At 31.5% G+C, this 25,803-nt stretch overlaps 1 protein-coding gene across 1 annotated transcript; it reads left to right on the forward strand.

Annotated features, from left to right (window-relative positions):
* Positions 1-23,976, forward strand: Naa20A (N-alpha-acetyltransferase 20 A). Its single transcript, XM_035371066.2, has 6 exons — positions 1-141; positions 6,164-6,188; positions 9,464-9,554; positions 13,825-13,954; positions 16,653-16,789; positions 20,574-23,976. The coding sequence occupies exons 1-6, from the start codon at positions 89-91 to the stop codon at positions 20,657-20,659; spliced, it is 522 nt and encodes a 173-aa protein (XP_035226957.1). The 5' UTR covers positions 1-88; the 3' UTR covers positions 20,660-23,976.
* Positions 23,977-25,803: the final 1,827 nt, after the last annotated feature.

The raw sequence follows: 25,803 nt of genomic DNA on the forward strand, positions 1-25,803 counted from the left end.
AAGATGTATTCATTCTTATGTAAACAAATAACTTCAGCGTGTAGTTTTAGCAGAGCAATAGACTACCGGAACGTTTTTAATTGGCATCATGACCACAATAAGGCCCTTTACATGCGAAGATATGTTTAGATTTAATAACGTGTAAGAAATTTTGTTTGTATTACAAATTTTAGCTTTATAATTTCGCAGTTGTCGTCAATGGCAATGTCGTTTTCAAACAAAAATTTGTTGAGGAATAGAAAATTTCACATTTTTCCCCTTTGTAAATCTGTGTCATAATAACATAACTCGTAATTTAACGTATGATTAACGTAGTTATTTTGAAAAATGAGCTTAATTAAGTCATTGTATCTTTTTCGCTTTTTCCTATTTCATGCTGTAATCTGCCAAAAAATGTTGCACCTCCTTCTCTTTTTATTTGAATTGAATACATAAATAGCTCATTTATTTTTACTTCATGTTCTGTTCAGTAAGTTTCGCAGGACAAAACAGGTATTTAATACCAATGACTCCAAAACAAGCATTACAAATCCATTTTTATGAATTCAGGCTTACTGGTGAATTACTCAGGTTACTGAGAGAGGGCATAAATATTCCCAAAGGAAATTGTGATTTTGGGTAATCTTTAGAATATGGTAACAGGTAGTTTGGCGACATTTTGGTAAGGCGATAAAGGTTACTAGCTAGGACTTTAGCAATAATCTGAGAAGTACACAGTTCAAATCACAGATTATTTTGTCTTGGAGAAATGAGAGATCATGAGGCATGTAATGTGACATTTTCCGGAAAATTCCAATCGTGATTTTAGCTAATAAGCACTTAGAAACAGTTTCGCTGCTAAAGTGCAGATTCGCCCACTTATTTGTTTGGCGCTTTTTACAAGAGTAAGAAGAATTGGATTTTTGTCAATTTTCTTTGACTTTTTAAGTGAAAATAGGTCAATGTGTACATAGATAAAGTGAAGAGTGTGCACAATGCCATTTTTGTGCAATTCCAGGATGTTTTTTTAAGTGAAAATAGGTCGATGTGTAGATGGATACGGTGTATGTGGAATTCTTAAAAACGTGGCAAGCAGTTTGTGATTCTGCACTTTCTCCCAATTTCGCACCTAATCTTCGCCATGATTAAGCATTTTTGTTCCATAAAAGTTCTAGTTTAAGCTTAATTCGGCTAGCAGATTGTTGGAAAAAATGTTGAGTTAAAAAAAAAAGTGCTTTTTTTTTTTTTTTAACTCAACAATTTTTTTTTTTTTAACTTTTGTTTTGCCGTGAAAACAAAATGGCATCCAAAACAAAAGTAGCAGGTTGCTGTAGTAGGGTTAGTCGCGAAAAATCGCCAAGTTACCATAATGTAAAGATTCATCATTTTAACGACTCGCCTTGTTACTTATTATCGCTACCACCTTAGCATAAGTCGCCAGATTTAAAGAACATGCCAAACTTTGGCAAAGAGGATCACAGCAGTTCTTCAGGCAACCATGCTTATAAAAATCCTCCAGTCAAGCAACGTATCAGCAATTGATGGTAGTTTTTTGCCTTTAATTTAAAATATATGCTTAGGACATTTGTAAGCAGCACAGAAGTCTTTGCAATCATCTAATGTTTTTTAAGTGAAATCAGATCATGTATGTATTTGGGGAGAAAAACAGCATTAAAAAATAAATACAAAGATTTGGGGTAGAATGTAATCATTTTATTTTTTAAATAAATTCCGGTACTGTTTGGTTTCGAGGGCCATAAAAAAATTGCAGCCAAAATGTACGCGCAAATGCGCCGCAATTATTTTCGGCAGCATTGGCATCAACAATAGTTTGACGATTTTTTACGGCCCTCGAAACCGAATAGTATCGATAAAAAATATGTAAATCAAAATTAGAACTTAAATTAGCAACAGCCCCTTAATTCTTCATTTTAAGTATCTCACCTCTCTATTCTAAAAATAATAATAATATTTTCTGGACTGCACCATTTCTAGACTAAAGTCACATAGTCATAACTATGATGATGTAGCTAAATTTGGAACTTGAAACCGAAACCTTTCTCTTATTAAGTTTCCATATTGTTTAACTGCAAACTTTGATTCTGCTCCTCGGTGAAAGTAGACTGTTGCTTCCAGCTTTTTGCCATGTTGCAACAATATCAAAAATGTAAAATGTTTGAAATAGGCGCATTATAGTAGCAATTTGATTTTTAGGGTAATAAAAACTAAATTGTTAAAATAATGTAAATGCAGAATATAGTTACAGATGATTTAAGGTGAGAAGTTATGAATGGTTATTTATTCATAGTTCAAAAAAATTTTTGTTTTGAAAATTTAGTATTATTAACAGCTGACATAGATTCATTTTTATAGGTAAAATATTTTGAATATATATACAGTCAAAAGTCGTTAATCTGGACTCGTCGGGACTTCGGCGATTCCGGATTATCGATTTTTCCGGATTATAGATCATCAGTTTAAATCTCATAAGATGGCATGCAGAAATTCTAAAATTAAAAATATGAAACCGTAATTTATGAAATAAAGAACAATTATGATCTAAAGGGTATCAAAATTTACAAAGAGAAAAAGCTTAATATTTATTTGTTTACTTAAATAAACATTTCTTTCAATGTAAGTTGTTTAAGTTTTGCTTCGTTTCATGTGATAATACTTTCTCTTTAATTCTATTAAACAGACATAATTTCTTGTTCAGTTACAAAGTCCTATAATTGCTGTTCAAGTCCTATAATTGCTGTGTCAAGAACACCGACTAATTTGTCAATCGAAATTTTTTCGTTTTCAATAACCTCTGTTACTTTTCTTCGCTATCGGAAGCGAATTATAATGACGAGGAACTTGTTTTAAATCATATCAAAGACGGAGCATATCGAGATGAAATACTACATTTGGTAAGGAATTATAAGCCAAATAAAATAAAAACATCTGATCTTCAATTATAAGCCAAATAAAATAAAAACATCTGCCCTGAAGATAAGGATAGTGTTGACAGATCAACTTCCAATTCATTACGCGCCCGCCGCGCGGCGTTTCCCCCGCCGAGCAGCGTGAAATTGATAAACAGATTTCGGATTTCAAAACATACTTTCGCTTTAGATCCTTTACATATCAACAAATATATATCGGAAATTCTATTTGATATAATCGAAAGTTTAAGCTTACTTTTATAAAATTGCTCTTACAGTCTGCAAAAAATAATAAGCCGGATCCAATTCGAAAATTAAGGAACAACGCAATCATCAACATTAACTGAAATAGATAATTAGATAATTTTAGCTTATACGTCCATTATACATAAAACACGCACGCGAAAACGTATTCTGCACTTGCGCACACTCATATGCGCAGTCGTAAAAGGTCTTACGTGCACGCGTAAACGCCTATGGGCATGTGTCAACGCGGCGCATGCGCAGAAAGTTTTTAGTTTTGAGGTCTGGATTATAGATCATTCCGAATTATGGGTGTCCGAATTAACGACTTTTGACTGTATATGTAATGATATTTTTAAATCAATTGGTTAAATTAAATTCTAATCATATTCCTTAATAATGTGTTGGCGATTCTCTACCTAAATTGCATCCCTGTTCCTAAATTTTGGGTGAAATCCTTTCTTTATTATAAATTATATTAACTTGTTGGTGCCCGCCAAATTGCCAAACTCATAAATCTGTCATATTACATAAAGTCCTTAAGAACACTCCTCATGAGAACATAGCATCACCTCGTGATTTCAATTAATATCGCTGATTGGATGAGCAACATGATGCGCACATATCTATAAATAGGGCTTCTCGAGGTACAGGAACCTTGCTTCTCGAGGCTTGCGAGATAGATGCTAAAATTAGCATATCACTTTATATTCTAAAATTTTTCTCATTTCTGTTGCCTCGGCTGCACAACACAAATAATGTATGAGAAATTACGTTTCATATATATAGCATCTATTTTTGGAACTAGCGGTAGTGCTTCAAAAATTTAAGATTATTTTCTCAGTTTTCAGTCTGCAACATAAATTGTGAAGTGTTTCCCATCCCAAGAGACCACTTCATTTTTAAATTTGTATATAGTTTCATTTCAAAATTGAAAGATATAAATACTTCACTTTGGTAGATCAGTACAGTAACATGTAACTTCCTATTATGGCTTTTGTTTTATTTATTTCTTTTGCTAATAAAACTAAAGATTTGCTACAAATCCTTTGCATTATTCAAGATTTATACACAAATTCACCAACTGAAGAGGTATTTCAGGGTCAGCATTTGTTCTAGTGGAGTACTGAGTACCAAAATTGGATAATTTATTGATTTTTTGTACAATATTTAATCAAGTTAATTTAATACAATATTTAATCAAGTGTAAATTTGCAATGATGTAAGTGCTCAAAGCCATAATATTTAGAGTGAAACCAGTTGGAAACAAGGACTTCATTAACAATTTCCTCTACTCCATATTCTTAATTTCTCCAATCCATATTTCTTGCATCAAAATAATATTTGTATGTTTAGTTTAGTCACTTTTTTTTAATCACCATTAGTGTTGATAGTTTATCTCCTTGAAATAGATTTGAAAGACGTAATTGAATGCACTGCTAATAAACCTTGTAGAGACATTAGGTATATTAATGCTGAAGACGTGAATAATGAGCAGTGCCCTTCCCTGGACTCGAAACTGGACGTCTGGAATACGTGCCGAGTGTACTACTAATTACACCACAAAAGCATGCAGAAAGGAGGGAGAAAATACCTTATATACTCATCCTTTTAAGGGTGACTGGGGATTAGGGGACCCAGTTGCCAAATCCTGGTAGTGAAGAATCCTCATTCACCACATTTTAGTTCGGGTGCCACTATAGAGACATTAGGTATTTTGATGCTGGAAGACTAGAACCTAGACCTCTCTACATCCAACTTTTCTTCTAAAATCATACATCAATTGTATATGTGAAGATAAGGAAATTATATCAGCAGTAGTTTGGGATATAAATCAATCTATATCTTCAGTTATCAATTAGGCTTGCATTGTTGAAAGCATGAAAAGTGTGGTAACTTTGAAATGCACAAGCATTGCCAATGCTGAAAGTAACAGATAATGAGAAAGTGCCAAAAATTGCAATGAGTTAAATATCAACTAGAGTATTTAATGCTTTCTGAAATATTTGGAGAGTCAAAACTTATGCTGATATTGGCAGGGTTGGATTTACATATAAGCTACACAAGCTATAGCTTAGGGTCTCCACTTTCTTGGGGGGCTCTAAAGAAATAAAATAATGTATAAATGTAGTATTAAAATATAGTGTAACAGACTTATAAAGGGCTCCATATCTCAAATAGCTTAGGGCCTTATCAAGTCTAAATTCAGCTCTGGACTTTGGCCTTATATATATATGAAACTTGTTGTATATGGAGTCATATTTACTTTTTCCCCTGAACAATTTATTGGATAAAATATTTTTTATTGTGCTTTCTAGTAAATTATATCTCATTAATTCATTGTATATAACTTTTGTATTTCATTGCTTATTTTCGTATTTGTTCTGTACTGAATTTAACAAATTATATTGCCAGTCCCAAGTGATTTATTAAATCTAGACATTATTGCATAATAATTTATTAAATATGAAAGCATTTTTATGATGGCAGTGTTTTTGATACTTTATGGAATCAGTAAATACCAAATAGAAGTTCAGAACTAATTTGACAAAGAAATGAGCAAGTAGCTGAAATTAGGAAATAAAAGTAATTTCATGTGGGATTTCATTGTTGGTTGTAAAATGCTGTAGTTATTTGGGCACTCAGTTTCCTGATATGTATAAATGCGAACCAATTTCTACCAAAGAGATAGGCATCAATTACTTTGTCCTAATTTATTGGCCAAATAATCACGTATATTAAATTTGCAGATTTTCATTACTTTTATCTTTCACAAAGTATTTTTGATGAAGGAATGTCAGTTATAATTTCAGTTATCTTAATTTTTATTGTTTCAGTTGACTGTAGTGAACATCATATCAAGGTTAGAAAATCTGAAATTTCTCTTTTATAAATTTATAAGGAGCACTATTTTTAATAGATAGTATTACTGTATTTATGTATTTGAGAATATGCATTATCATTACCAAATAAAAATTTATATTACATAATAATAAAAGTTTTTTGTGTTACAGAAATTTGGATCCATTGACTGAGACTGTATCCTTTTTGCTAGATTTTAATAGTGCAGAGTTAGATATGCGATATTCTATAAAATTATTTAATTAGTTAATTTAATTACTAATATTATATTTATCTTTTATTGTTATATTTATCTTTTTTGATATCTTTATCTTATATTTATCTTTTAACTTCTGTAATGCTAAGTTGTTTTCATTTTAGTACTCATGAGTCTGCAATAAAATCAGCAATTCTTCTGCAGGCCCTTTTTTTTTTACATATTTTGATGTTCATAAATCAAGGAAATATTTATTATTTGATATAATGGTATACGGAGGAAACTTGATAAAGTACAAAATTTGAGATCTGGATTCATTGAGATTTTGGCAATTCTGGATTTAGAATTTTTCTAAATGTTAGATATCTATATAAATCTAGTAAGATAACATGTAGGAATTTATAAATTTAAAAATATGAAGTAATGAAGCATTTATAAAAAACAAAATTTGCCAAAAAAAACTCAGTATTTTTTTGTTTGCTTTATTAAATATTTATTTCAATGTAAGTTATTGAAGTTGCTTTATTTTTTGTGCTAATTCTTTCTCTTTAATTCTATGTATAGATAGAAATAATTTCTTGTTCAGTTACAAAGTCCTTCTGTAATTGCCTTGTCCAGAAATCCCACTAAATTCTCAACTGAATTTTGATTCTCAACAGTTTTTTTATTCTCAGCAACCTCTCTGTGACTTTCTTCAACCATGGGTGATATTTTCTATATTTAGAACCCATATTACAGATTTTGCTGTCCATTAGTTGACTGATGATTGGGTATTGTCATCACAATGAAGAACTTCTGTCATCTTCATTTATTACCTCTTCTTCCAATTTCTTCACAAATTCTATTAATTTAGCTATCATAAAATGCGACTAGATCTACCTAAGTATGATCCTTGTGACTCTTCGCATAGGATTGAGGATGACCACATCCAGGGAAGGGTGTAAAATATCCTTTTATTTAATGCAAAATATTTAACAGAAGGCATGGACTTACGTGCTTACATAAATCACCAACCATATGTGGTCAGAGCATAAAAGATAATGTAACTCTAATTTAAAGGTAAAAAGTAGTTTGAGACTACGTAATTCAATTTAAACTAACAAACTGACACTGGCAGGATACTAACTCACCAGCAAGATTGCGTAGCCACTATTAAGATTAATAGCTGGTTGGTGAAATCATGCTTTGTGTAATCTTTTTGTTCCAACAGTTTAAATGCTTTTGTTCACCATACTTCATTTACATCCTGGCATGAAAACACGAGGGAAAATAAGAGAATTCAGGAAAGCCTCACAAAATAAAATAACTATTAGTAAAAATAAAAGAACCTCATAAACTAACATCCACTATACACTGTATTATGAGTTATTACTGTTACTGTTGTATTATGAGATTAGCAACTAAAGACAGGCTCTGCTAAATTTTGTTTTGCTTCTATCACATGCTGACGAAATTAAGCCTGAATTATATTACTAGTTATTTATTATACTTATGCCTATTTCCTGTACATTCTTATCCAGGGCAGGCACTAGACATTTTGTGGTCCAGTGTAGTCTCTTTGGGCCCTGAATTCTGCTGTCAAGTGCTCTCTAAATTCTGACAATTTTCCTGCCTTAAATTTTGCATCCTAGTGTCTTTCTTAAATTCTAAAGATTTCATCATCCCTTAATTTTATTGAGGGATGCTTCTCTAAATTCTAAAAATGTTGCTTCTTCTAAATTCTGCCACCCAATGAGCTCTAGTGCCCATTCTGGACTTATCTGAGTAACAAACCAGTTATTTTCACTTTAGATAGCACTAAATGTAATCTTAGCCTATGAGTATCATCTGCAAAACCTAATTTTTGTATATGGAAAGAAATTTCAGTTAAATTTCTCCTTGTCAACACACTTAACATTTCGCAGCCTAGTTGGCTGAAGTCTGCAGTCATTGCTAAAAGTGATTTCAACATAAAAGGTTTCCATGATCTTTGGAATTCAATTACTAACATTTAAGGGGGGAAAAAAATATTTAGACATTGCTGTGTGAGTCATTTCTCAAGCTGCCACATATTTGATAGTCATGATGATGAAAGCGAAAAATAAAATAATGATTCACCAGGGTATCTATCAGGAATATAAATTATTGATTAGGTGTAAAATCAATGATGTTTGGATGTAGAATATTTCAGTTCAGCGTGTATATAAAGCAGAAAGGTGGCTGTGGAGTTAAATTATTGATCATGCAGATTTTGTTAATAAATGACTGTTTATTTAATATGGGGTTGTTTTAGAAAAGAGAAGAGAGAAATTAAGAATTGGTACTCTCCACGTGTTTCATTATGAAAAAATATCAAATACTCATGCATGAAGCATACAAAAGTTACTGGTGATCCGGAAGTGCTGAGTTTAGATCATTCCAGATATTGGATGCCTGAATTATGGATATTGGATTCTGGATTTCAGACTGTGTACCATATGCTATTTGGGCAAGTAGTTAAAGTTACAGAACGTTTTCTTTGAAAATTTGTTGTTGTTGCTGATGTTTGCTTATCTGATGTATAGTCAGCTGAAGCCCATGAAATTCCTCGGGGTAAGGAGCGAAAGATTACACCTGTCATTGGCAACAGCTCTTGAGCACCTTACAGGTGACAGTGCGATTTATCTCAGTTGGTGAGAAACAGATAGTTTTAGATACACACAAGCAGCTCATTTAATGCTTACAGTACATAATTTAATTAATATATTTATACAAAAACAATTTAACATAAACTTATATTTATTATTTAAGACAATTTTAAAAGCACACTGAAACATACTCATTGTATTTGAAACACTTACTAGAACATATTAATTGTGACCACTTGCTAGTGGTCACAATTCAGCTCTTGCTGCTCTTGCTGCTAATAATGTATCAAATGCATTATCATGGACAGTGTGGTGTCTGAGCATGAATTCTGATAGGTATGATTTCATATAATAGCAAGCCATACCTGTATGCTTTTTTGTTCTGCCATTTCACTGCTCCTCATAAGATAGAAGCTTGGAAATGATAAGTGTATTAAATATTTAAGAACGAAAAACATTTTCTTTAACTGAAGGAAAATATTGCAAATTATATGTGCAGGTTAGTAACCATTAGTTTCTCACCAAATTAGAAATATGCCAATTACTATTTCTCATGAAGGCCAATACATAAAAGTATTTTTATTTTTATATATAACTGAATTATAAAATTTTTCTCTTTCCTCCTTTTATCTTTTCTTAATATGTTCTAGTATGGTCTTTCATTTTATCTCCAATACCTAGCACACTGGCCAGAATATTTTCAAGTTGCCGAAGCTCCAAATGGTGATATTATGGGTTACAGTAAGTAAATAAACTATTCTGTAGTGTTATATAGTTTTTAGTACTCGTATCTTTTTAATCCTGGTTAGTTTTTTTCTTAGTAAAGAAAGTAGTTTTTTTTTTTCCCATAAATGGTTATTTAATTTAATTTAATTTAATTGATTTCCCTTTAAAGAAAGAAAATATTATATGTGTTACCGGGCGATGTATGAAACACCGGCATTCTATAGAATACCTAGACATTTTAGGCAAAGTATGGAATTTGAAAATTATTATATACAGTAAGACCCCACTTAATGTGGGAGATACGTTCCATCCAAGTAGAGCGTAATGCAAAACAGTGCTAAATGAGGCTATCTTAACATGTAAATAATGGGGTTAGGGGAAGATGGATAGAAAATTGGTTAGGCATTAATTTTAATAATGTTTTTTTAATAAAAATAAAACTAAAGAAGATGGATAGAAAATTGGTTAGGTATTAAATTTAATAATGTTTTTTTAATAAAAATAAAACCAAACATTTATTTCTTACAAAAATAAAAACAATATAAATGAATATACTTTTAGGGTTTATATTTATTTTAACTAACATTTATTTTAAGTTATCTTTCCTATCTAGCCTTTACTTTCCCCTAGAATTGCCAATGCTAGAGTATGTAAATTGTAGTAGAGCGCGCAGTTTATTCAAATTTAGCGGAAGTAAGTTGAGTTTAAATAGAAAGGAAACGAGATTGTAGGTTTTCTACTTGAATCGCGAACGTGAATGTTGCTTGGTAGAAATTTTAGAACAGCGCGTGTCGGCCTGTGTGCCTAGCTCGGCAGATTTTGCTAGATCTTTCAACTGCTTAATCAGTAAGCTCGCTCGCTGAATCTCAACGGTAATTTTATAATGTGGTTAGGTTAGCTTAAGATCTCAGAGCCGCGTGGATAGTGATCTCGCTATTTATTCATCCAGTCATTATTTTTCAGTTCTACGTTCTGTTTCAGTTAAACTGCCGGGTTGGCGTAGTTTGTGAGCGTCAAGTGGATGCATCTGTTATTTTAAAAGTTGAATAAAAAGGGCTTTAAACCCTTCTTACATTTTTGTGTAAATTCACACTTAGTAGCAGTCACTACCACAGTTTGCTGACAAGTTGGGGCCTCTAGATCTTACATACTTATAAAAACAAATAAAATTCTCAGTCACATCATTCAGTCTATTCTGTGTTTCCGATTTTCTGCCTTTTTGTCAAGAAGGCATTATGATAGATTGGCTTAATGGCATATTGTGTTCAATTTCGTCGTCAATCCATATAGACAGTCATTTTTCCATTTCCTCTATAATGTTATTTCTAGAATGTTGCAGAGCTTGACGTAGTTGGCGATGACAGTATTTTTTCTTTATTCTTAAGAATTGTCCTTATTGTTGAAGTTGCCAAATTCAGTGCAGCACTAATTTGAGATTGATGTTCACCAGAATATAATCTTCTAAACGCTTACATTTTAGTTTCCAGTGAAATGCTTTTTCTGGTTGCTTTCTTTTCTTATTTTTTATTATCACCCATGATAAAGACTAAAGACCATAATATTTGTCACTGTATTAATCGTTATAGTATTATATAAGTTTATACTTACAATAATGTCAACAGATGTTTAAAATGATAAAAATGCGTCCATACGGCACCGCACCAAACAAGAAACACAACTACACTGTTTCGGATATGTTATTTGGAAAGCTAGTGCTACTCACAATTTCAGGAAATCCCCGTAGTGCTGCGAGCAATTTCGGTGAATCCCCGGGTTGAAATAAAAGAGCGCTAAACGAAACAGCATTAAGCAAGGTCTTACTGTACTTTACCTAGGCATTGTATACAATACCTAGGTATTCTATAGCAGCGGTCGCCAACCGGTGGTCCATGAAAACCTTTTGATGTTGCGCACAAAAATTGGGACATTATTTATATTTTTATGAAGATTCAGTTTAAAAAATGAAACCTATTATGGAATATGGATTCTATTTTTTTTTATTTAGCTACTACTTTTAGCGAAATTCCCTCTGAATTTAGTGACTTTTTAGCTACTTTTGCAGGTGTATCTAGTCACTAGATGAGTTGGCATCCATGGATATACTGCTGTTATCAGTAACAGCGCAAATTTGAATTCTCTTTCCTTTTGATTTACAAATATATGCTATTGTGGTCTTTAATAACACAGTTTTTCTCAATGCCAATAGGCATCTTGATGGATTTTTATGAGAACCATCTGCATTTTAAATTATAATTGCATCACTGGAAATTTCTGTTTTTGTTTTGTCTAACTGTTGATGGAGGCAGGTGCCATTGCTGAGTAAGCAGTGATTATTATGTTTACAATAATTAAACACTGGTGGCATAACACTGTCAGTTTATTGATATTGCTTTGCATTTGCCGGTTTGTTGTTGCTTTTCTTGTAATTCCTTTTCAGTGATATGGAAATGTGAACCTTTCTGTACAAGAAAATAAGATTTTTGCATACTTTTCGTGTATTTTTTCAGTGTGAACAAAATATGTGTAGTTTTCTGATTATTAGTGCATAAATGTATTTACCTTTTTTTTTAATTCATATTAGTGGTCTGCCAAATATAAAATTATATATGTACTTGTCTGTGAAGTTTTAAGGGTTGACAATCACTGTTCTATAGAATGCCAAATGCTGCTTAGGTAAAGTATGAAAAAATGGCATGATAAGGCTATTATTTAAAGAAAGTTCATCCCTTAAAAGATATAAATGCTGTTTTGAAAAAATAATGAAATGCTGTCATTAGAAAGCTTTTTCAAATTATGTAAAAAAAAAAAAAAAAAATAGTGAGAGGATCTTGGCACATGATAATATATTTGTATTCTTTATGTGGCTGACACTGAAAATCAAAAAGATCTTCCTGAAAACAGAAATTAAATTCAGAAAAAATTATAGGTTTCATAACAGTACCTTTTTTAATACCTTTTTGGTTTTTCTGGCAGAGCTCACAAAGGTGTATGTCAATATTATTACATGTAACATTTTTGCATTTGGTTGAAATTTCTTTCAACATTCTGTCACGTCCTCCGTGTCCAACAGCCAAATGAATTTCGTGAATTACAGAAAATAACTCATTGTCCGTGACTGTGTAATACTGACACCTTCTTTAACAGGATAAATGACTATTTTGTTTTCTACAAATATCATACCATAGCAATTCATCAGCCAAAAGTCCCATGAACCTTTCTTAGTTTTCATTTTGGCATTGTTTGCATCACTTATTAACTTTTGGTAGGAAATGTTGGCTTGGTTTCAGTATAAATGTAAGTTTCGGTTATTTGAATTCACATTCTATACAATGCCTAGGGAGTGTATAAAATGTTTAACCATTTCGTACATTGCCAGTCAGTTTGAGGATTTCGATTAAACAGAAACTTATATGGGCAATTTTTAAATTTTTACACCCTGTGGATAAAATTCAATAATATAAGCATTAAAAATAAAGCTTATGAATCCATGTGCATTGAAACAGATGCATTGTATACACATGTTTTGTTGAATATGTACTCAAAAGAGTATGCCAAAGGACAGGGAAATTCTGTTAAATGTTGAAATTGGGGATGGAGATAATCAGAAATTACTTATGTTTTTTTAAAGTATTATTTTTAAAATTTTATTGAAGTAATATATGAATGGTACTTATGTATTAGCGCAACCACCTTAATAGAAGCTGACAAACTCTTGGAAAGTGCCAAACTTAAGAAATCATATGCTCAGAATAATTCTTTAACAAGAAAAACAGTGCCATTTTTGTGTTCTTTTTGTTATATTCCAGGTTCTAATGGTTTTGTAGAATTTTTGTCTTAAACTCTTTTAAAATATGTGCTTATGAGATTTGCATGTAGTGAAAGTAATTGTGACACAATTTCTGCAGGGATGCAGTATTTTACTCCAAAATCGAGCATCGAAATGCTTTGAATATAATTTTTAAGAGATTGTCATGAAATTTCACCCAGACAAGAGAAATAAAAACCCGCTTATAAGTAGATTTTGTGATTAATTTTGTGAACGAATGCTCAATTAAAATGTAAAATGTACATGTAATAATATGTAAGTATGTAATTTGTAATTTTTTTTCAATGGTTTAAGCACCATTCTTTTCTTTTGTTAAAAATCACCAAACTATGACAAGGTAGTTGCACTAATACATAAGTACCATATTAATAAGCATTTCATGCATCACATAAATTTATCTATTTCATTTGAAATATTGTCTGAAATTATTATTATATTTCTTGCCTTTATTTTTTTTAGTTATGGGTAAAGCTGAAGGACATGGAGAAAACTGGCATGGTCACGTAACCGCATTAACTGTTGCTCCTGAGTACAGGCGACTTGGTTTAGCAGCTACACTTATGGCTGGACTTGAAGATATATCAGAAAAGTAACATATTTCAGTATCTCTTATGTTTTTTAATTTTAAAATATTTTCTTGAAATATTATTTATCGAGCTCATTATGTAGTTTTTGCTAATTCGTGTATACATATTGTGTCAGAATTATCTTTAAAAGCATAAATGTAATATTTCATAAAACAACCAGTATGATTTATTTTTTGTAGAATGAATAAAATGGCAAACTTATTATCATTATCCAATTCAATTTCATATTTGCTTTGGCAATATAGAGAGTGGCATGATGTCATCCAAAGGCATGGCAATTGCCATGTTTCAAAGTTTCTCATATTTTGTTCTTGTTGTTTCTTTGCTAGGACTGCATTCAGAAATGTTCCGACTTATTTAATTGTATCCTTTAAAACATGGCCGGCATGAGAAATACCAGGTTGTTCAATAAGTTCGCGGAACGGAAATTAAGAAACCAATTTTTATTTATAAAAATGACTTTATTTTTCAACGTAGTTTCCCTCAACTTCAATATACTTATTCCAACGGTCTTCTAATTTATGGATCCCTTGACTGTAGTGGTTTTTCGGCAGCTCTGCAAAATATCCCTCCATGACAGCTATTACCTCTTCGTTTGAAGAAAATCGTTTTCCACGGAGATATTGTTTGAGGTGTGGGAAGAGCCAGAAGTCGGAGGGAGCTAAATCTGGCGAATAGACTGGATGTTGCAACAATTCGTACTTCAATTCAGTTATTTTAGCAATGGTTTTTTGAGCTGTGTGCGCATGTGCGTTATCTTGATGGAAAATGATTTTCTTCTGTAATCCAGGTCTTCTTTCACGAAATTTTTCATCTAATTGATTCAAAAGGTTACAATAATAATCCAAATTAATTGTTTTGCCAGTTTGAAGGTAATCTATAAACAAAATTCCTTTCGCATCCCAAAAAACTGATGCTAACACCTTCTTGGCTGATATTTGCACACGAACTCGCTTCGCCACCGAAGAGCCGGGTTCACACTACTCCTTAGCCTCCTGTTTTGATTCAGGATCATGATGGTAGACCGAAGTCTCATCCATTGTGATAAATCGATGGATAAAGTCACTTTTATTCTTCTTAAAACGCTCCAAATGTTGCTGGCAAAGTTACATCCGAATGTGTTTTTGCTCCTTTGTTAGAGAATGAGGCACCCATTTTGCACAGAGTTTTTGAAACCCAAATTAACACTCAAAATATTGCTCACTGTGCCCAATGAAATGCCTAAAGCCTCTGTTAAATCTCTTTCAGTCAATCGACGGTCTTCCAATACCATATTTGGTATTTTTCCAATGATTTCCTGTGTTGATGCAGTTTTTGGACGTCCCTCTTGCGGATCGTCTTCAAGGCTGGTACAACCACTTTTGAACAAACTAGCCCACTTTCAAACCATTGTTTTTGAAGGAGCAGATTCACCCAACACATTCACCATTTCGGTATGAATTTCCATTGCCTTTAAACCTTTCTTTACAAAGAATTTGATAACTGCACGTTGCTCAATTTTATCCATACCTGAAAAAAGCCACAACACGTTAGATATAAAGGGCGGTTAAACAGGGTTGACGTGTTCCTAAGAAAGAACAAATATGAAAATGGCGTCAAAGTTTTAGGTCTAATATTGACAAATAGACGGCGCTCCGCGAACTTATTGAACAACCTTGTATAGCTGGACAGTCGGTATCATCATGCTAACAATGAGCTTCACACGCTTTAACAATGAGCTTCAATCACCAAATGCAAGTCTGTGTTTAGATGCGCTTTTGTATTCTTTTTAAAAATAGTTAGTATGACTAATGTTAAATTATTTCTGAATTAATCAGGTAAAATTACTTACCTGTCTTCTTTAAATGTTACCGAGCGAGTTAAGACATAATTTCTTTAATGATGACAAATGACAAAATCATTTCCAAGTTCTGCTAATGAATAAAACACTGAAATTTTTACCTTTCAAATTAAAACTGTACATCACCTAACTAACTGAATGATTTAAAAACAGTTCAAACCCTTCGTACTAATTTGTATTTCATTTTTCAGTATTTTTAATTCATGTAGTTGTTATGTATGTAGTCTGATATGTGTGATTTATAATATACTTTGTTGTGATAATTTTTATAACGATATGCACCATTATTATAACTAAACATCATTATAATGCCACGTATTTAAATACAGCATAATTATCTATGCATCACCACAGAATAAGTTTCTTTTCTATTTAATTTTTAATAATATAAATTTTGGATAGGACTGCATTCAGGTTAAATAATAAAAAATTGCAGTATATTTACAGTTAAATTAATATCTGATATTAAATTTATCTCTAAAGGAAGGCTTAGTAATTGAGTTAGAAGTCTGAATTTATTACTTTTAAGTCAACTATATAGTGTAAGATAGTTTAAAGAGAAAGATCAGAATTTTTAAAGTTATGGATAAATGATGAAACTAAAATAGGAAAAAATTAGTTTATATATAATGTTTGATTGTTTCTTTGGAAAATATAGGAAGGGACTATTAAAGGCATTGCAGTTTCTTTATAAATATTTTTATAATTTTCCAAAATATTTTATATTTTGAACTTTGTATTTTGATTTAGTTTTAACACATATCTGATGTGTATACTTATCTGATGTGTATATTGCTGTAAATGGATTATTTTCAAAATAATATCTATTTCATATAAGTAAAATTTATTTATTCTCATAGGAAAAGAGCATACTTTGTTGATCTGTTTGTACGAGTTTCAAATAAAGTTGCAGTGGATATGTACAAACAACTTGGGTATAGTGTATATAGGCGTGTTCTTGAGTATTATTCTGGAGATCCTGATGAAGATGCATTCGGTGAGTTTAATTCCTATTTAAATAGAATTTTGCTTTAAAGGGTTAAAATATGTAAATTACTTGTAGTTTTATATACTTATCATCTTGTGTAAAATTCAGAAATTATTATCTTAGTTAAATAATAAAAAATTGCAGTATATTTACAGTTAAATTAATATTTGATATTAAATTTATCTCTAAAGGAAGGCTTAGTATTTGAGTTAGAAGTCTGAATTTATTATTTTTAAGTCAACTATATAGTGTAGGATAGTTTAAAGATACATATCAAAATTTTTAAAGTTATGGATAAATGATAAAACTGAAATAGGAAAAAATTAGTTTATATATAATGTTTGATTGTTTCTTTGGAAAATATAGGAAGGGACTATTAAAGGCATTGCAGTTTCTTTAAAAATATTTTTATAATTTTCAAAAATATTTTATGTTTTGAACTTTTTGGATTTGGATTTAGGTTTAACACATACCTGATGTGTATACTTCTTTATTGCTGTAGAGATGTTGCAAAAGTTAAAATATAAATTTTAAAGTTTCAAGTTTGAAAACTTTTATTTCTAACTATCCCTTTTTCTGTACTTTTCAGTTAACAGGGTGCCAGTCACCAAATGTAGCCTCACGTTTAATGCATACTGTGCTGAAGCTGTACAAATTGCCAAATTCATGCAATTCTCTGAAGTCTTTTTCAGCCAAAACAGATCAGTGTGAGCAGCATGGACCTAGAAAAACTTCCCCCCATATAAATCCCTAGTAGCCTTTATTTTATGATAAATACAATTGAAGCAGTACAAAAGCATGAGAAACTTTCATTGAATCATATGAATACCATTTTATTCTGTGACATTTTACCATCTCTGATGCAGCTTGAAAATTCATTTTTTAAAAAAGTAAATAGATTTATTTGTAAATAAGTTATTAGAGTGCTGTTTAGCAGTCTCTAAAGAAGTGAACTAGTAAACCAAAGAAGTATAGGTATTGTAAGCAATATTTGTAATGCGACACGAAAATTTGGCATGACTTTAACTTATTATTGTTCATGAACCTAGTGGCTTCTATTGGAAACTTTATAATTCGTTAGCTGTATTGGCTTGTTTTTTAGTGTACAGTACCTGTTCTTTGGCATTGGTTGGAAACTTCACATCTTCAGGAAATAATTCTTTGACATCTTGTTCAGTCAAGAGATCAGATCCTTTAATATCACCATTTTCTTGGCACCTTAACTTACTCTCCAAATCTTGACATGCTATTGAGTTTTTTTTTAAATCTGGCAGATCTTTAGAGTCGTTTAAAAATCTCTGTGTGTGAAACTTGCGACTGTTCAAATCTGTCTGATAAAGAATGAGTACCTCTGTCCTGTATTACATTGAACACATGATTTTTATTTTTTTTTCCCTTCTGGTCATCTGCATTTGGAACCTCATTAGTGCATTGATATTCAAACAGCCTCTTTCTTTTTCTTATTCTTTTACTTTTAAAAATGGGTTCTATGTATAATACTATAGCTAATTCTTTTGTTGACTCTTGGACTTTTTTGTATATGTTTGCAAGGTAATTAAGTAATTAATGTTTTGTAATGTTTGCAAGGTAATTAAATTTATTCTGAATGTCACACTATTCATTAGTGAAACTGCAGACTATATTCTCACAGTGGCGTTCTTCATAGTTTTGTTGATGACATTTACCCTCTAGCATCTTGAGTGCTCTAGTGATAGCATCTTGAGCTGACACTGGATAGAACATAAACTGCTGGTGACACTGCCAAAAGCTCTATATCTAAAACATTCAAAACCCTTGCTTTAAGTATTCTACCATCTAATTTCATCCTGATCAGGACTAAAAAAGGAGAAGTTGCAGTAAAGTTTTAAATAATAAAATTGGTTAATTAATGTAAAATACCTTATACATCATATACCTTTAATTTGTGGCATAGAAAAGCATTTTAATTACAGTGTATATTAGCATCTTTTCTAGTTCATTTTTATCCTGTTCTTTCCTTCTTGTAGACCCATATTGAAAATAGACCCTGACATAATAAACTAAAGCAGAATAAAACAGAACTAATCTTATTCTAAATTGGCGGGGTGGGGTGGAAGGAAATCTTTTGATGCAGAACTGAGGATCTCTTGTGGAGTGTTACTAAATTGCTGTGTATCCAGATTTATAACCCAGAGAGAAGGTAATGCAAATACTAAATTCACATTTTACTTCAAAATTTTCGTCAAATGATTTATGTGGGGAAATGTTCCACCGGGAAAGGTCTTTTTGAACTGTTAGGGGAAATGTTGCCCCAGAAAAAGGAATTTTTTAATGGTTAATGTAATTAAATGATAGTTCAGGGAGTAATCGATGTTGAATTAAATAAATACAGCTATCTGATCCAACCTTAGATGAGAGAAACAAACTGATAATATTGAATAAGAACAGAGAGAGAAAGTTATAATTTTGTTATAACGCCGTTTAAAGAGTGTGGTTGTCCTTTGCAGTTCATCTCTTTAAAACTACAATTTATACAGGAAATATACCAATAATATATATTATATAAATATGTAGGATAAAAATTATGAAAGCAGACTTATAATTTTAATTGGCAATAGCCCCTTTTATTCTACATTTTAATTTGGGTATGTTCCCTTTCTGTCCTAAAAATAGCAACTATTTATAATATATCAATCTAAACCGCTTCGTTTCAAAATTAATCTATATCATATGATCTTGCATGAAGATATCTTTTAGTCAATCACTGAATAAGATTTCAGCTGAAACTGAAACCTTTTTGACACTCTAGCATGCTTCTTCTGAATGTCGGCATCTTTCCCACTTGCTTGCTTCAAACTAACATGTGCAGCAGGCTTTTTTGTACCATCCATTGCCTTAAGATCTATTGCTAGTTTCCAAAAATGTGGGGTGCGTATTGCACCTGTAATGATGTGAATCAGAATGTGTGTCTCAAGAATTGCTTTATCCAAGGGGAAAAAAAATTATGTTGTATCTGTGTTATATTTTTTGCAAGTTCCATACTTCGATTATGCTATATGCATTCTTTATAAAAGCACCATCTACAACCGTCAACCATGATTAAAAAGTATTTCTGTGTTCTCTCTCTGCATTATAAATTATTACAATTATTCTAAATTATATATATATATATATATATATATATATATTAACAAAAGTTTAGAATTTCAAATTAAGCTAATTTATTATTAAAGTCATGCAATATGCTGTGAAAGTAATTAAATAATCAACAGATAATAATTAAAAATTAAATCAACAAAGGGTTTAACAGCCTAACAAGAAGTACACACATCCGTATGCCTGAAGCATCAATAAGTATTTAAATGACTTTTATAAATGTAAAATGTGTCAAAGACCTGTTAGTTTCCTGTTGAATATTAGTATTTTCATTTTACGTGAAATGATACATTGACTTTGTAGATGTTTTTTCTTTAACCATGAAATATTTTGCCAATGAATATGAGTCAGTTTTATTTCAGAGCCTTGTAGTGTAGTTGTGACAGTATCTTTTTTTTAAGCAGATAGCAGGATTTAGAGTTTATATGATTCTTTAGATCTCTCTCAGATACTCGAGGACTTTGCTGTAATTAATAATCAACTAATTAAACAGTTATTCGCCAGCTTATTATAAAATTATTCATTGATTGCATTTTGATTATTTTCTTAAGATCTATGGCTAGTTTCCAAAAATGTTTGCTGAACTAAAACTGCTGAATTATTTAATATTTATGTAGTTATTCACATATATTTTATTTTTCCAATATGTTTTTCCCAGATATGCGGAAGGCATTATCCAGAGATGTAAGCAAGAAATCTGTTATCCCTTTGACTCATCCTGTACGTCCGGAAGATATAGAATAGCATTATAACTGTCACCAAAAGAATTACTGCTGTGAAGAGAATCTCACTGTCATATGTAGCAGAACAATAGTTTTGGGAACATTTCAGCATGGGGAAGAAAAAAAAAAAAAAAAAAAAAAAAGACTGCTTGAGAATTAAACATTTATATTCAACTTTTTCATATTCAAATACTATTAAACTTGTTCATACTCAAATACATGATGTTGTTCCTTCTGCCACTGAAAAGAATGTGCTTGATGCACTGAAAAGTTTTTCAGTACAGGTTATCATACTTATGAAATCTTGAAGTATTTTCATAATCTTCAAAGACTATATCTGAATTTCTCTTCTTAGTATGCTTAAATCATCTATTCCACATTTAGCATTTATATTTACACAACTAAACTAATGTTGTGTACTGAAAACAATAACCATCAACTTTTAAGAACCTTCAGTTGAACACATATTTTAGGTTTATTAAAAATTGCTCATTGATTAGAATAAAAAATTATTTAACCCTCTAAGTAGCACGACCACTTTTTTTTTTTTTTTTTTTTTTGGTCATTTGGTCATCAATTTATAAACAACAGTATTTTACTTTTAACTTATAAACAGCAGTATTTTGCTTTTAACTTATAAACAGCAGTATTTTGCTTTTTACTTTAATTAATGATGTAAGAATGGAAGTTTATGAAAACAGAAATTAAAACATGTAATTATACAAATTTAGCGAATAGATGGCATTTCAATACAAGTCTTCATGAGTAAATTCAAAAAGTTGTGCCACTCAGAGGATTAAATTTACTTACCACATTGATTATTTATTAACATAAAGGTGCTGAGTATTTTATGTCTACATTATGATTGCAGGTATACCTCAATAAGATGCGAGTTTTGTCTATTCAGCATAAAGATTGCTTCAGCTATTCATTATGTTTTTTAGTTATTTAAAAAAATAAATACATGTTTTACTTCCTTTTTTTTATTTATAATTTAAAGGTTTACTTTGTTTTAGCTGTAACTGAAATAAAAGCTGATTGCACATGTCTACAATAGTTTACTAATGGAAACTAATGTTTTAATGACAGATGATATTCATGGATGAATTTTAGCTTAAAACAGTTGCATTTTATTTTTTTTCCCATTTATTTGTAATTATTACTTAACCAGAAGATTAAATTTTATGTAATGTTCTAAATGTAATTATTGAAATTATTTTAATAACTGATCAAATTTGCTATTAAACTATTAAAATAGTAAATGCAATGACAATGTATAAAAAATTAAATGAGCGATATGTATAATATGAGTATTCTATGCAAAAATGACATAATTTATATATATTTATAATATCCTGCTCATTGTTGTGCATAGCTTCTTTTTTATTCATCCACAAATTTGTATATTTTTAGAAATAAAGAATATCTCTTGTTAAAAAGTAAAATTTATGGATGTTGCTTCACCTCATCTATAAAAATGTTTGCAAATTTTTGAATCTGGAATCTTGTTTGGGTATTCTTCTGTTATTGGAACCAGATTCAGAAATGCATGTATGTATGCATGGATTTATGTATTCATGTACATGCATATATGCACATACATACATTTCTGAATCTGGTCCCAGTACCCTTGTTTGCATGGTAGTTTGATTTAATGATAATGTGGTTTATTACATGAGAAATCCATCATATATTATAAATACAAGTAAGTTTTTTCAGCAAGTTTTATACGAAAGTACTCGTGTGTATTGGTTTAACAAATTGGCGCATAAAGCCACAACTGTTATGTCGCGAATTTTAATTATGTTAATATGTGTTTTAAGTTATCATTGTAACAAAGACAGGAAATGGTTGCAAGAGCCGCCTGGTTTATTGGTTTATGGCCTTTTTTACTATCAGTGAGAGCAGTTTTTTGTCATTTGCTTTGCTGGTGGCCATTTTACTAATGGCGTCATAACGAAAATCATCTTCCTTTCGCTTTGTTGTATTTGCAATGTTTCTTTCAGTGAGCTTAGGTAATTAGACTTTCTTATCGCTAGTTTACGCTTGCTAGTTGGGGGTTTAGTACCCACATTTTTTCCAAGTACAGTTGTTAGCTTCATTGTCAGATTTTCTTGTTTTTGATTCGTCGTGGGGGTGGAATTCCTCAGTTAAAGATAAACTAAAATTCTGGGATTGGTAATATTTAATTTTATGATTTTTTGTAGGCCTATGAACTTACAGAGGCAGAGAAACCGAGATTTCTTGGGAGGCTTGCACCTGGTTAGATTCTTTCGGACTCTGATTTTTTGAGCTAAAAGGAGAAAAAGAGTGTGGGGGCTTGACCCCTTGCTCTCGCAAGCTCTGACTGTTAATTCAGATTTCGGAGCGGAGTCCCATATGGAATGATCTGAGTTGTAACATTTTTAAGTCTCGTAAGAGTGCATGAGGACTTTTCGCCCTGCGGCTGTCTTCAGCCCAAAATGTGTCGGGATTGTATTAACTAAGCTACTATAAGAGCATTTTCTTCTAGAAAGATTTAAAATAACATGCTGATTTCCAAGAGTACTTTACCAACAACTTTTAGCACTGGATACTTCTGGCATCTTCTTCTTTATTCTTTGAGAACTCTCTGCTGTTATGAATGCAACGTTGGAGGCGAATTATAAAATCTGTGAGGAGTATCCGGCGTGGTGCGGGTTTCAACAACGGTTCTTCGGAGGTCATTGACTACCTTCCGCAAAGAGATGAATCCATGAAAAAGGAAAGAGACTTTTGTCTGTGAGTAGGAGGATCGTAATGTTCTTAACAATCAAAGAGATGAATTCGCAAAAAGGAAAGAGACTTTTTTCTGTGAATAGAAGGATTGAAATGTTTCTAAGAAATCTTAAGAGATGAATCCATGAAAAGAAAAGAGACTTTTACCTGTGAGTAGAAGGATTGTATGGTGCGAAAGAATCAGTGAGTGATGATTTTGTATTTTTTTTTATTTTGAATTACCTTAATGATTATTCTCAACAGGCTGGAGTTGTCAGTTTAATGTTTGCTGAAATTAGAATATGATATGGTAGGGTTAAATTTGCTTAAAAAATTAATTAATCGTTACACTGCAAATTTCTTTATTCTTATAGGAAATTACCATGGTTAAGACTATGTTAAAAATGAAATGAGTAAAATATTAGTGTTACAATTGTGATACTGTAGAATTTGAGAATGTTAACTTAAGTAATGTGTAAGCTGTATTTGGGTCTGATATTCAGTGTTATTTTGCATAATATTATTATGGTAGGGAACTGATCAGTTTACCTAGTTATCTTATGTTTGAATATTTTAGAAGTTAATAAAAGAGTTTAATATATATTTTATGTTTTATTTGTTTAATTTTGTATGTAATTTACTTTGGTTTGTCATGCCTCTCCATTTGTTTGAGCCAGGAGGCTTTTTAAGAAACATGGAGTTTAATTGAATTTGGATTATTGTTTTTCCCTAGTAGGCTTCACAATGCACCCTATTGTACTAACTCATTACCATTATACGATTGTTTATACAATTGATCTTATGATATATGATGAATGTGATTTTTAGTTAGTTTTGTCCGGCACCATGTGTTAAGTCGAGTTAAAGTTTAAAAAGTATAAAACACCTCACTTTAGTACACCTCACGGATTTTAAAATGATTCCCTCCGACCCTGCGTTCATAACAGCAGAGAGTTCTCAAAGAATAAAGAAGAAAATGCCAGAAGTAATCAGTGCTAAATGTTGTCGGTAAATTACTTTTGGAAATCAGCACATTATTTTAAATCTTTCTGGAAGAAAATGCTCTTCTAGTAGTTTAGTCGATACAATCACCACCCATTTTGGGCCGAAACCAGCCGCAGGGCGAAAGTCCCCGCGCACTCTTACGAGACTTAAAAATGTTGCAACTCAAGTCATTCCATATGGGACTCCGCTCCGAAATCTGAATCAACAGTCGGCGCTTGCGAGAGCAAGGCCCGCAAGGTGTCAAGCGACCCCCCACTCTTTTTTTACTTTTCCTTTTAGCTTAAAAAGTCAGAGTCCGAAAGAATCTAACCAGGTGCAAGCCTCCCAAGAAATCTTGGATTCTCGGCCTCTGTAAGTTCATAGGCCTACAAAAAATCATAAAATTAAATCTTACCAATCCGAGAATTTTACTTTGAGAAATTCCACCCCCACAACGAATCAAAAACAAGAAAATCTGACAATGAACTCGGAAAAAACGTGGGTACTAAACCCTCCCCCAACTAGAGATAAGAAAGTCTAATTACCTAAGCTCACTGAAAGAAACATTGCATATACAACAAAGTGAAAGGAAGACGATTTTCGCCCTTTATTTTGTTTTGACGTACAGATGTCAGGCAAAAACATCATTAAATTGCATTCAAAATGGATATTTCCGTTGAAATATGATACCTGAAATTTTTCGCAATTACAATACTTCCTTTTTACTTCATACAAGGAAGTAATAACTATAAGGGTAAAATAAACTAAAATCATCTGTGATATTTGTTTTCTGAAAACTTGTGTTTGAGATTTAAAAATAATAAAATATAAATTTAATAAACCATTTTTTAAAATAACTTTTGTTCATATTTTTAGTCTAATTGTTTATGTGCAATTATTTGTATTATGATTATGTTGTTTACTGCATATTATAGAGAAGAATGTAAGGGGGTTGATGAAAAAAGCCATTCCTTTAAGGGGTCAATATCATAATTATGTCATTGAAGGGGACCCAGATTTTACAAGTGTCCGTTGACTCAACCGATGGAAGAAACAGGACCATATTCATCTGCAGGCTTGGTGCGAGACTTTATGCCGCTCGAAAAATGGGTTTTTTGGAAGTGGACTTTTTGCAAACTCCATTTCCAAAATTTAACCACCCTGTGCAGTATGCTCTGCTTCTAGCCTTGTCCATCATCAGTTAAGTGTTTGTGGTGAAATACTACGTCAAATTTTGAAGGAATTAATTGAAACTGAAAGTTAACAGATCAAATGTTTAATTGTGATGAGTCTAGTCTTAATTACTAAAGGTTGCGCAGTAAGAATCTTGCAGCAAGAACTAGAATGGCATCCTCTGATATAATAAAGAAAAGCTGAAATTTTTTGCATGCAGTTATGCTACAGTGAATCTCAAAATGGACCTTATAATGATTGGAAAGGTCCTAA

This window comes from Stegodyphus dumicola, chromosome 4, assembly GCF_044657685.1.
Source record: "Stegodyphus dumicola isolate Sdum_Otavi_A_Nest chromosome 4, ASM4465768v1".
In the NCBI taxonomy this organism is placed as follows: domain Eukaryota; kingdom Metazoa; phylum Arthropoda; class Arachnida; order Araneae; family Eresidae; genus Stegodyphus; species Stegodyphus dumicola.